The 13,885-nt window shown below is 39.3% G+C and overlaps 1 protein-coding gene across 5 annotated transcripts in view; it reads right to left on the bottom strand.

Moving 5' to 3' along the window:
- Positions 1-1,301: 1,301 nt before the first annotated feature.
- Positions 1,302-13,885, bottom strand: part of abi2a (abl-interactor 2a) — a 30,081-nt gene continuing 17,497 nt past the window's right edge. Inside the window, exons 2-11 of one of the 5 annotated variants that reach the window (XM_034304621.2) lie at positions 13,097-13,264; positions 11,586-11,762; positions 9,959-10,056; positions 9,005-9,154; positions 7,365-7,483; positions 6,720-6,983; positions 5,473-5,634; positions 4,965-5,051; positions 4,405-4,578; positions 1,302-3,709 (exon numbers count right to left, since the gene is read on the bottom strand). In XM_034304621.2, coding sequence (XP_034160512.1) covers positions 3,534-3,709; positions 4,405-4,578; positions 4,965-5,051; positions 5,473-5,634; positions 6,720-6,983; positions 7,365-7,483; positions 9,005-9,154; positions 9,959-10,056; positions 11,586-11,762; positions 13,097-13,264 — 1,575 coding nt within the window. In that variant the 3' untranslated portion in view covers positions 1,302-3,533. The remainder of the gene's footprint in view (positions 3,710-4,404; positions 4,579-4,964; positions 5,052-5,472; positions 5,635-6,719; positions 6,984-7,364; positions 7,484-9,004; positions 9,155-9,958; positions 10,057-11,585; positions 11,763-13,096; positions 13,265-13,885) is intronic. The other 4 variants (XM_034304622.2, XM_034304623.2, XM_034304624.2 and 1 more) reach the window with 4 other exon arrangements.

The following is a 13,885-nucleotide window of genomic DNA, read 5'->3' as shown; positions in this document are numbered from 1 at the left end:
AAAAAAGCACAGAATACATGTAATATTTTCAGGAATTTAACAGATAATAATGTGTAGTGAGTGTTACTGCAGGGTGCCCTGCATATTCTTTGTACTTTTCCCCCAGACTGTTTTTACAAAGAGACACAAAAATGTCTGTTTTCATGAAATGTTAAGCCACCATGAGAATTCTTTTTGCTTATTTTATTTTCTTCCAAAGCATGTTTAATTATTATGTTGTGTTCAGACAGTGTGGAGATAAAGTTAATTGCTGGTTTGTGACTGAAATTGCAGTGTACAACACATTGGAATTACAACTGTGAACATCTGATAGATATCCATTGTTCCCTGTGAGAATTATCAGTCCATCAATCAGATTATGTAGGAACGTAAGCTTATTTATGTCAAATATGTTGTCTGTGGAAACAAAGCATTTAAACTGAAGGTTTTCTACTAGGTTTGCTACTGAGCTTTTTCCCTATTCTCATATAAACCACGTTTGATATACCAATCAGATACTGAGTACTGAGTATCGGCTTGAAATGCTGAGTCAGTGTCTGATTAATTTTGTCCGTATTAGACCAGTATCGGGTATTGGCTGGTACACCAGCAGCACCCTGACTGCTCACAAGCTGGCACTCAGTCTCTGCCAACACATGATGGAGTCCAGCCTTAGTTAGATTTTTGAGAAAACTGTATGTTGCAGATAAATTTGCACATTTTAAAGCATCTACATTTAATAGTCTAATCATGAAATTAATGAATTAATTTTCATTAGGCATGTGTAAAAAAAAAATGCCATAAAGCAAAGATGGCTTCAAAAATAATAATTTTCTACACACACAAAAAAAAAAAAAAAAAAAAAAAAAAAACAGTAATAAACTATAAGTCAATATTTGGTGTGACAACCCTTTGCTTTTAAAAATGCAGGAGTAGTCTCAGGTACACTTTGTGCAGTTTTATGAGGAAATTGCCTGCTAAGTTTTACTAAGTTTTTTTTGGTCAGTATTTTTCTGTGTATTATGTAATATGTTACATTTCTAACAGAAAAATGTTTGTATGTCAGGAAAGACAGTAACATGGAAATCTAAAAAAGTTTTAGTCAATAATGCAAGTCATAAAATAAAAATCGATGACAAAAATTTGTATTAAAAAAATGCGATTAAGACGTTTTGCACAGTGCTGTGCACAGACTAAATCAACAATTCTGCTTTTTGTAATCACTACTCTCACTCATTACGAAGAATATCTTCTTTTCACAGAAACATCAAATAACTACTGTTCAAAACATTTCAGTGGTGAATAAAATACAGCCACACATGATCAGATCCAATGGTTTTATTATCATACAGTTTATTCATCTGCATTTGTTCTTGTGTCCTTTTTGGTCTGGATGATGCCTTCTACTAGTTAGCTATAATGTTAAGTGGTCCCAGTTTACAAGCTTGTTTTTAAGTGCTGTTTGTGACATTTATCACACTTGCGTGTTAGTGTTTTAGCTTCAGAGCAAATACACTGCTGCCCAAGTAAGAGTAGCAAAGGTCCTAAAACAGCACGATTACTCATACATGTGAACAAATGCACAGAACAGCAGCATGCAAATACCAAATTAATTCACTTTATAAGCACATTGTAAAGGAAAACTGCAGCACACTAACACAGTTGCACCGGCACAGTTGCACTCACACACATGGAAATAGAAATATATATTGTTATTTATATAGCTGTAGTTGATGCACAACTGTATAATTTCTGAAAATCTCTAGAAACTGCAAAACTAAACTCATTCTTGGTTTACGTTTATCTGTTGTGTTCAGTTTTAAGACAGTAACGGTCCCATCTCGAATATAAATATGCCTGCCTGCATAAACAAAGCAGTTTTCATCCCATCTGCAAAACTGTGTGCTTTCAATACTGAGCAAATACAAAATTAACATCTTTAAACACATCATTTCACCAGGTATTATTGCAAGTCCTTATAAGGAATATAACTGTGCTGCCATTTTTATTGCTCCTCAACCTTGCGCTTACTGTGCCCTTTCCTATCTGAACTTCAAGGTGTGGAGAACATTACTCATCCCTGCTGTAATCCAGAGCTGAACATCAGCTAAATCTTTTTAGAAAGTTAATGGAGTACAGAGGATGAAGTAATGGTGAGCAGAATTGTCAGGCATTATATAAGCATTTCAACCTTACAATATGGCACAAAAATATATTTAAACACACTTCATTGGCACCCGACTGCAAATTCACACTGTGGAAATTCTTAGCAAGAGCATAAACTATTGCTGAGAAATTAACTATATAATTAAATGGAAAGGTAAAAAAAAAAATAAGAAAAAGAATGTTAAATTAAAAAATATGATCTGTTTTATTGAGCATGCAATGTATGTAGCACTACACATCATATCAAAACTCAACTTGGCTAGATTGTTAGCGTCACTACATAATACATATACACGATTTTAAAAAAAAAAAAAGGAAAAAAAAGGGAAAAAAATATGGGATGCACTCTAACATACTGCATGCTTTGGGGGTTTCCAAATTCTTACCATGGTGTATTTTGCTGCTGAGATGTGCGACTGTAATCTGCCTAATGTAACACTGTTCAGGGGGAGGGGAAAAAAAAAAAAAAAAAAAACACTGGAGGGCTCTAGTTGTTTAACAGTTTCACTCTCCTCAAAGGAACTGCCCCTCTCTGCAAATTAGGATTGTTTGTTCCCATCATTTCTCCTTTGCTTTTACCTAGAACTAATTGTTATGACAAGAATTTTAACCATAATTTTCATTTCACTTAAAATGCTGTTCAAAGTGAAACTATGAAAGTTACAGTCCTCTGTATCCTGGGTTGGAATATTACCTAAAATCTAGTTACTTCAAATGGCAGCTCAGGGAGTTAAACAACATATGAGGTTAGATAACTAGTTCCTGCCTAAGGATTAAATCCATTAATACACATGTTTCAAGCAATTTCCATATGCATGAACTAGATATCTCCTGTCTTTCCTTTGCACTGATTATGCTATAACATTCTGCTGAACATTTTCCAACTGCTCTACTGCAGAATATGGATGTAGTGTTTTCCCTTTTTCAACTGCTTTCCATAAAACTTATGTAAACCTGTGGTCTTTGTAACACTTCCAGGACATCTGTTGAGAATGAAATTATACAAGTAATGTAAAAATAGAGAGGGATATTCACTTTTTTTAAGCCACTGCCATCTTCAGAATATGAATCTTATCTTCAATCGCAAAACTACTTCATAACTTTTCTTCTTAGTCAAACACAAAAAATAGTGGTTGTGCTCCAAATCCTTCACCAAACATAAGAGTAACAGGATTTTCTTGTTAGTACATTTTATTATACTCTAATATTGCATTTCTTCCCCTCGGTCTGTGGTGGAAAGCCAACACGGTTCATTTTAATTTCTCGACCATTGAAGTTTGCTCTTCTCACTCCTGCCTGAACATTTGATGTAACCCATCTGCTGTAACAGCTGTCTGTGTGAAGACCCATGTGTGTTAGCTTTAGTGCTGACCGCACTGGTTCAAGCTTCACTCTGTGTAGTGCATGATGGACTCCACGTAGTTACCAGGGAAGAGTCCAGTAGTGCCATTCATGACACCTTCATACCAACCATCATCATTCTTCTTGATAACGTAGATGATTGCCCCTTCCTGGAATGACAGTTCGTCTTCTTTGTCTTGTGCGTAGTCGTAGATTGCCACCACTGCCATAAGTTTGGGGGGGGGGGGGGGGGGGGGGGGGGGGGCATCAAGGACATCAAGACAGATGTTTTATTTACGAACGTACATATAGGACAAGCGGCAGAATGATTTAATTTATGGACTGGTAAGTAACTGTCAGCTTCCAAGATCCTGAAGAAAATCTTTGAGTTCATTATTTTCAATGCACTTGGATGATAAACTAGATAGGCCTGTAGATGATCAACTGTAAGACAAATGCCCCCAATGGCCAGTTTATTAGGTGTCTACCCTGACATGGTAGTCAGTGTTGCACTGGTGTAAGTGTATCAGGTGAAGTAGCATTGCTGGAATATTTGAATACCTTAATATCACTACTGAGAACAGGTTACCGCCTATACTGTAGATATAAGTGGCAAAAGAGCCAATGAATGAAGGAGAGAAGAAAGTGTATTTTGTACAGAAGTGCCTAATTATAGTGATCAACATCGAGGTCTTTAAATAGATCTATATGGTTTCCAATTAAAAAAAAAAATGTATTAATTAATTCATGTACACCTACTCTTCACTTGGATTTTCTTTCGAGTATGTAATATTAGCCATGCTTGTTTTCAGAAAAAATGCTGAAATCTAAGTTGATGCCAGTTGAAGATGTTTAAGCAAAAATATTTAATTTCACTGTCCTATTAAGTATAAAATAAAAAGTAACAGAGCTAAATACCTTTCTCTAAGTAAGCACAGGGAGCCCAAGGCGGGTCTTCCTCAGCGTATGGGTCACTGTACTCCACCACCGAGGACTCCTCTTCTTCATAATCCTCCAGAGGTGGAGGAGGAGGCTGCACTTCTTGAAACATACTCTCCTCCGTAGGAGGAGGTGGAGGAGGAGCATCTGAAACTGAGAAGGAGAAGAATTGTGAACTGGAGGCCAAAAGTTAAGCCTGAAAGGGTTTTAAAAACAGAAATGCCATGCAAGCTTATCCATGCAGGAGGTACATGAGTATTTCTAACAGCAGGACAACAAAGCTGCATTTGTTGTGGGTACACTCACATGCTTTAAGAATGCACACAGATACACATGCAGACAGCAATATCAAAAATAACAAATCAATACACCAACACAGGTGCTCCTGGGGTCAACAGATAGCCATAAAGCAAATATATATTTTCTTCCTTTTTTGACAGACAGAGGAGCAACTCTGATCTCTGGGAAGCAGAAAAAGATGCTGCACTGTTGGAGAGTTTAAGAGGATCAGCACAACAGTGAAGCTCAAAGCCACTTACTGGTCTCCTGAACTCGAGCCACGAAGCCCGTGAGAGGGAGCTGAGGAGTAATCTGCAGGATGGACGGGGGAGGGGGCGCCACTGAGGCTTCAGCACACACCACACAGGGATTAAAGAGACAGAGACAAAAGGCAGAGCAGGTGTGTGAAACAGAGCAAGGGCCAGAGTGTGGTGGGTGATGAACCAAAGCAGATGAAGGACAGGTGAAGGTCAAAGAAAGACAGGAGATAGAATATGTAATTATTTTAGTGTGCAGACAAACATATGAAATAATTAGAACTCAATCATACAGATAGTTGCAGTCCACGCAACCCAAAGAACTACAGCGAGATTCTATGTTGTATCGTATACATAGCTTGGCTGAGAATAAGTGAAGAGGTTAAGAGGAAATGTTTCTGAATCTAAGGCTTTTCACACGATCAAGGGCCAACTGTGGTGACCAGCAGAGAGCGCACAGTGCCATGTATGGGTTCTCTGAATGGTTTGCCTTAGACCTGAAGCCCCCTACCTTGGCCCTGGTTGTAATATGGTCCTCCGTTCTGCTGGCTGGCAGGCATAGCGGACTGGCTGCTGACAGAAGGCGGGCGGCGGTAAGGCAGAGAGCCACCAACAGGGGGTGTGATCTGTCTAGGTACAGGCCTGTTCATACTGTAGAACTGAGGGGCAGAGCCTGTGTCGACAGACAGCAAAGAACAAGACAACAGAAAGACACCACAAAGACACCACATTATGAATGCTGAGCTTAACTCTGGTGAAGTTTAAAATAAATTGCAAACAAACACCATAAAGTTCCACTGTGTCCAAGAACCATAATTATGAATACCTTGATGTATTCAGGGTCCTTTAAAGCTGTGTTTTCCAGCCCTGGTCCTGGACTAGGAATGCCCTGCCCTGCATATTTATTGTTGTCTCTGCTCTAAGTAATGAACAAGCCCTTTCTGAGTCTATTCTATGTGGGAGTGTTAGACCAGGGAAAACATTACATGTGTAAGGCAGAAGGACTCAAGGACCAGGGATGGGAATCATTCCTTTAGACAAAAAGAAGTCAAGTGAAATACTGTAACTGACTACAAAAGGGAGTCAGTGTATCAGCCAGTAGAACATGGACAGGTCCATAAAAATGCATGCATTAACATCAAGATGAAGCTAGGACCAAGGTGTTAACTAGGACCAGATAACTTGTGTAATGAGCATGAAAGCATATAGAGTACAAGACAAAACAGAATTGAGCAGGTCTTTGAGTCTGGGAGCCTTCATTTTATAGCCTAAAAATAATAATTTGATGCTGTGGTGACCCCAAAACAAACCAGTTTTACATGCCAGTGTAAACAGTGCTTAGAAGGGCCATGAAAGGGAGCTAGCTTAGCACTCCGTGGGACAAAACACTGGAGGTCAGCGCTAAATGGACTGCTTTCACTCTGGGATGACTGGGCAGACATTTGATTTGGTGGATGGTTTTCTCAGTGCCTTGTTAACAAAGCTGCAGTACAGTCCAATTCATTACTACATAACATGATATTGCTAGGTGTATTTAACACAGTGCTAATGAAAACAAAAAGGACATAGGCCCATGAAGAGCATATGGCAAAAAGAAAAGTAGCTGAAAAGAACAGTGGAAAGATTTGATGTTGATTTGATTTTCTGTGTAAGACCATGGAATCAGAACACAGTCTGAGAGAAGTTAGTGGTTTCTCATGGCACAAGCAGGCAGGGGTGGAGAATGACATAAAATGGGGTTTGGTGGGGCATACTCACCTGGTGCAGGGGTAGTGGAGGAAGAGGAGGAAGATGAGGAAGAGGCAGAGGAGGAGGCAGAGGAGGTGGCAGAAGCTGCAGCAGGAGTAAAGGGTTGAGAAGAAGAAGGCGGTTCAGCTATAGCCTCAGCGGCAGGGGGAAACATGGGGGAAAGCTCAGCAGGAGCACTGAGGCTGGTTAAGGACTGGGTGGGGGCAGACTTAGAGCAGGCGGCAGAAGGCTGGGTGGAGTTAAGTGAAGTAGAAGAACAGCTGGTGGCACCAGCTGCAGAAGCGTTGGAGTTGAGGAAAGACAAAAGATGGACAGTAAAGATAAGAATAAGAGAGGACACCAAAGGATGCTCTGCCTTTACGTCTTAGTTATAGGGATATTATGAAGGTGTTATATTGCCACATATCAGGCAAAAGACTGCTTAAAAAAATGCTTTATGCTGGATTTTTCTCCTTGCTCCAAATGCTGTTACTCACAACACAGAAGAAACACATTAAAAGCATGCTAGAACTTAACATGCACAAACCTGTCACATAAATATAGCAAATACTGGAGTCTTTTCTTGTACAGACCTTTAATTTCAAGGGTATGTATTCTGCAGATAAACTGAAAGCTGTTTAAAAGATGGGGCGTATAAACAAAATTAAACTTTACCTGGAAATGCATTAGGGGGAGAGGGAGTGGGCACAGCAATCGGCACTCCCACACTGCCACTCCCACTATTTTCTCGACTGCTGCTGCGACTGCTGGGATGGCTTCCTCCACTGCTCCCACTGCAGACAACACAAGAGCTTATACACACCCTGTCTACAGACAGCGCTCAAAACACAAAAGAGTACAAAACAGCATAACAAATAAAGCTATTTTACATAGTAAGCCCAGATAAATTCACATACACAGACAGACTAGCTAACCTGCATATTGTCTTGCTAAGAAAAGAAACAGCTCTCACAAGACAGCAAAAATGACAGAACATGCCGTATGAGGGTCGTGCAAATCTGTGACGCCTACATGAACCTGAAGCATTGCACAGCAGATGAGAAGGATGCAGTGAACAAATACCTGCCTTCTCAGCTTGTAGTACATCAAGGATTTAGTACACAATCTATGGCTATTCAATCACCTGCTTTACACAAAGCTTTTTACAGCCTGGATTCCATATTCCGGGTTAGGCTTCAGCTAGAGCTCTAATTTTGAGCGACAATAAAATCCAAATCAAAGCTTTATGCTTTGATGTCTGACCTAAAATTCTTTTTTTTTTTCCTTCTGAATATTCATTTATATGTCCAGGGAATAAATGTTGCACTGTGAATCATGCTTTAGAATTTCTGTAGTTTGTTTACATTGTGATGCATAAATATGATCCTTTTTTCATGGTCATCACGCAAGATGTTTTGTGACATTTGCAACTAACAAATTTTGCAAAAAAAGCAGCAAGAGGGGAAAGAACTTGCATCTACTGCCCTTTTTCTGATTCAGCAACCTGAGTAAAGAAGCAACCATCCAAGCCAAGTGGGAGGAATGATGCATGTGTGCAACAGGTGCTAAAGAGGTTACATATCTTCCTCAGAAAACATGTGTGCACGCTACTGCCTGATTGTGAGTCTGTGAATGTAATTAAACATGCAAATGTGCCTTTATCTGCATTCTCTGCTGTATCTTTCTGGAGTGCTTTGAGGGTGGACACGGCAGATGGCATATTAACAGACCGAGCCGGCAGAGCACAGTTACGTAAACTCAGACACAGTGGAAACGTCTCATGCTTTAAAAGAAGGAAGCTGACTAGTGGAGTAGGCAGAAGTCTTTCATTTCACAATTCCCACTAGGAGAAAAAAGACAGTTACAGATGAGTCATTTTACTGAATCCAAGCACCCTTATAACCCTTAAGTAGTTCCTCTGTCAATTTCCCCTGGCAGTGCATTAGGAGATCTTCACCACTGATAGTCTGTTTATATTCTGGAGTGTGGCTTATTACATCTGGTGGTACAGTTCTGGGAACATTGAGTTTACACATTTGAATACTACAGGTAAAACTGTTTGCAAACAGCATAATGGTTGAAGTATGTTTTATGCATGTATCTAAGTATGTAGATACATACATACTCTAAGTATGTGTCTACCACCTGAGAAACCACAATACACAAGCCTTGTACAAGTTAACCAGCAGAAAAGGGATGGTTTTGACAGTGACAGAGATGAAAAAGGAAAAAAGGGAAAAAAAAAAAAAAAAAAAAAAAAAGAGGGAGAGAGTGGGTAGATTGGCACACAGGCATGAAGCAGACTGCACGGGTACCTATATGTGCGGTTCCTCTGGTTCAGTGACGCAGTGCGCACAGGACTCTGTTGCTGCCCAGGTGCCATGTTGCGCGTCGGGCTGGGGACGTAGTCATTAGGAACCACAGGAGGACGCACTGGTTCCAGGGTCCTATAGGGGGAGTGTCTCCTGTCAGGAGCAGGGTGAAATGACAATTCATAAATTTGGGACAAACATAAATTTGGGAAAAGAAATAAAATGGTTTGCTAAGGCACTTTCCAGAGCTTGCAAGATGTTTGTTGTTTGTTCTGGTACTATTAACCACTGCATCATTAAGCTTTTTTCCTTTCACAAGATTTAAAAAAAGTCTTTGCATTTAAAAACAACATAAAAATCAGGCAAGCATCCCATAATGCAATGATGATTAAAAGATTCAAAGCGTTTATTGTCATGTGCACAGTGAGGAAACCAAGTTTCCCTGTACAATGAAATTCTTTCTTTGGAAATGGAAATGCAATACATGATTGTGAACCAAAGTAATAGTTAATTTTCCCTTGAATGAGACAGATGAGTGTGAAAACAGAATACACTGGATTTGGGGTAAATACATCTACAAATATTTAATATAAATGCAAGGTTAAGATTAAAGATTTTAAAGGAAAACTGCTGATAATTGCATTAAAATAATGATAGTAAACTGTAAGTGAAATATGAAAGTTATTGCAGCTCTCTCCTGACCCTCAATGCACTTTAGCTCACTTCCATGCAACATAAATGGAAATGAGCAAACCCCCCCAAACCCCCATTAATTCATACATTCTTGCCAGAATCTGGAGAAACGGACCCAAGATGGTGGGTGAAAGCTCTTTGATGATATCTAAAAAGTGGTAGTATATTATGACTTTGACTATTGAGAAAGACAGAAAATGCCAATGATTACAAGCATAAAGAGTGCTATGTCTGGATTGCAGGGCCTTGAAGTACAGCACATACCCTATAGTTCCCTTTCCAGGCATTGGAGGGCTCGGAGGTTTTTGTGTCGGAGGGGTTGTACGAGGAAGACCCCCAATCTTCATGCTCTGATTTCCAACCTGAAACACAAAGACGAGAGGGAAAAAAATTACAGGATAACAATAAAAACAACTTTAAACATACACAGATATACTAATGCAGCTATAGATCATACAAACTTACAAACGCGCGCACCTCAGGGGCAGTTCTAGAGGAGGGGTTTTGAGAACACTCTTTGAGGTAGCTGAAGGGGACGAGGACTCACCACTGAGTGGTTTCTCAGTAAGATTGAACATTTTTTTTTGATTAACTCATTTTTAAAATATTCATGTTATGTACACGAGTACACTGGGGCACTAAGACTACAGATTTCTTTTCATTTGGATACAATAAATTCAACAAAACACACAAAGTGTTGAGATTTAGGTCACAACAGGAGAAAAAGCCCAAAGTCTTTGGAAAGGAGAAACAGAACAAAAAAAATTCAAGTGAGTCAGAATGGCCATAATTCAGGCCAGTTACACTTCTTGCATGAATGAATATGCAGAAGGCTCCAACAAGAAGTCTCAAAATTTAATTAGCTTTCTGAAGAAAAATGAAAAATTAAAATGTAGTACACATGAATAGATTAATATATTGCTATATTTTGGTTTGATAATGCATTGATACTGCTTCACAAGCAAGAATCACGGAGGTAAATATTTACTGTTTGTTAATTTTGCCATTCCTTTTTCTGAAATTTGTATGAGGCCACGGCACGCGTAAACCCTATGCTAACCACTATGTTAATACCTCAACAAGTCCACCTTGTATCCCTTTCCCCCCCACCCCATGAAAAAAACAACTCTAGAACCACCCCTGACATTCCCACACACATACACACATATTCTTGCCACTCCACTTTCCTGACATCAATCCAAAATCAGTGTGAAAGTTCCCATTGGCACAGTGTTGGCATGGAAATAATCATCTAGGCACACCAAGACAGGAAGCAGCTTATGCCACTTTGGCAGCTTAACATATGGGCAACAGGCACACAAGGACCACAGTGTATGAATCATGAAATATACAACATGCATGCTCACACTTACTTTAAGCAAAGGTGAGCAAGAAAAAAAAAAAAGCAAATAATTCATGGTAAAGACTGATTTCTTGGAGTCTGATTCATTGTGATCTCCATTGTTACACAGAAGGAAACAAAAATGTCACTTTGGTTTGAGATATGTAATTGATGAAGATAAAGACCACTGAAGAAATCAAAAAGCCTGGCTGTTACAATTGTTCTTCCATGAGTCAATTTTAAGAAATCATTCTTCCCCCAATTCAGCTGACCTGCTCACAACACACCACATAAAGCCCTTACCTTGAACCTAAGCAACCACTTAAATCAAGAATGAAGCAGAGAAAAGAAGCCAGGGAGAAGCACAGAAGCACAGGTTAGTGACAGTTCAGAGACAGTTTAGACGCTTGGTTATGCAACAACATTGGTTAGTATAAGCAAAACACCAACCGCTGTTAGTGAGAGAACAGCGATATCATGCTTTAATTAATTTTCCACCATTATCTATCAAGGAAGAAAACTGTTCATTTTTGTATCATGTGATCGTACCTTTACTCCATGGCCAATATCATCCAGCACATTGTAGTCGATAGGCTTCCGTATGTAACGCACCGGCCGCTCAGGATTGGCTGGAGCAATAATTTTGTGGGTGCGGGAGGTGTTTTTATTGGTTGTCAGGATGCCAATCTCCCTTCTTGCTACCTTCTCCTTGTGTATATCCACTGTCTGCAGAATAACAAACAATGACAAAAACAGACACAAGGGGTATCCCTTTAGTTTGGAAGTGCTTTCATGGAGGCAAAACTTTCATAGTGGCAAACCATACGTCAGATACAGTGCGGAAACAGACTGACAGAGGCAGTGAATGTGCCCAACACAAGTCTTAAGCATTTCTTGTAATGTCATAAATCTATGGATACATACACAGGCACTAACACATAACACTATTCAACAGCAAGGCTATGTACAAGCCCTATGCACAAGAAAAGCTTGTGTTGAAAAGGCATGATGAAAAGATAAAGCTGATTAATGTGTTAGAGAAGCAGCAGTGTGGCACTTTATAATCCCATCAGACAGTATGCTGTTGACAGCTGTTAAATAAAAAAGCTAGCTGAGGCAATTTGCCACTGCTGCCAGCTCCTCAAGCTCCTCACACAGGAGTCAATCATTTTCAGCATTAAGTGACAGTTTAACAGCCAACTGAAAGAGTGCAAACATGTCCTAATAAAGTCATGCTCTAGAGCAGGGCTGTTCAAGTAGTTCCAGTTACGCAAAATTCCTTACAACAGTTGTGACAACAGTTATGTTTTCTGTTTTGTTTCGTAGTGGCACTTCACATTACCACTTTTGATTAGCGACCATGGACTCTGAACAGATGAGATGCATCTATTTTGAATTTGATGTAGGGAGAATAAAAGCACACTTCTTTGCCCAGTTGTCTTTAAACATTCTGGTTTTACTGACTTATTATAAGACTTTTTTTTTTTTTTTTTTTTTTTTTTTTTTTTTTTTTTTTTTTTTTTTTTAAAAACAAGCCATATCATCATTTCGCTAAACAGATCAGAGAGGGTAAATAAAATGAAAAATTCATTAAAGTCTGTGAAAACTCTCCCCTTTCTGAATTAATGCCTCTAGCCATGTAGTTAGTCTCTGGTCAGATGATCTGCCTTCAGCTAAATAATTTAAATAAATGTATGTGATTTGTTAAACCACAACAAGGGATCTATTGCAGAACCCAAGCTGGTCCATGTTTAGATTGCTGAACTATGTATGGACAGTTTTTGCTGATCTGGAATATTTTTAATCACATGGTTCAGTCTGCTGGAATACTCTGCTGGGTCCACATCTGCACCGTGGACAGCCAGTTGACCCCAGATGTCCCCTGCTATTGAGCACTGTTTTAGGACTATTGTTTTTCTGCCAGGCCGTGAATGATTTCTGGATACTGCTGTAGCAGCACTACCTCATAATGACAGTGTGTTTTCCAAAAAGTTATCCAATTAGAATAGATCAGCATGTACAGGTGAATGTTCATTCCCTGTTCTGAGTTCTGAGCTTACCTGTGAGATGTGGTTGATGGAGGACTCCATGCGGCGTAGCTGTGACGCCTGGATATCCAGCATCTGCAGCACATTATTAGCGAGTGTGTTGATCAGGTAGGCGACACTGGCCAGAGACTGAGTCGTGTAGTTTTTTGTTTCTTCCAGTGCTCTGTGCTTATCTGGAGACTGGAATAAAGGCAATGAGAAAGGAAAAGAACAGTCAGACAGAGACAGAGAAGCAGTACCATTACAAATGGTAGACATTTATTTTTGGCATTTATTTACAGAGAAATCTTTGTGAATACTTCTCCTGAACTTTTCTGGGAGCATACTGCCTTATTCCCACTGCAGAGCAGAACATTCTGAGATATTTTGTGTCATGGTCATTTTAGGAAATACTTCTGCTAATTCTGCTAAAGAGTCATAATATTGTATAATCTCAAATTGTTAGAAAATAATGCAACATCACTTGCCATATACTTATTATAGACACTGGAGTAGCTGTGCACCAGAGTATTCTCCTAGTCCTGATTTAGTGGCACAAGAAATGAAACAGAAACACAGTAAACATTCAGACGAACTCTTCAAAGAGCCTTTTAAGATGGTCTTAGATCAAAAGAAAGGCTGGATTTGATCCACGACAATTAAATATCTTTCAGAGACACATGCAAAATACAGGGCTTAGCCAAAAAAAAAAAAAGTAGGCACACTTTGTGTTGCTTTGTATGTGTATTGTGAAGAATGTCAGGATCTCAGCACTTTTTTTTCCAGTGAATCACATGACTGGGTGCCTTGAGTCCTGAACTG

Source organism: Pangasianodon hypophthalmus, chromosome 5 (assembly GCF_027358585.1).
Source record: "Pangasianodon hypophthalmus isolate fPanHyp1 chromosome 5, fPanHyp1.pri, whole genome shotgun sequence".
Classification (NCBI taxonomy): Eukaryota; Metazoa; Chordata; class Actinopteri; order Siluriformes; family Pangasiidae; genus Pangasianodon; species Pangasianodon hypophthalmus.
The sequence above is the reverse complement of the archived record's forward strand: the minus strand, read 5'-3'. Positions and strand labels throughout refer to the sequence as shown.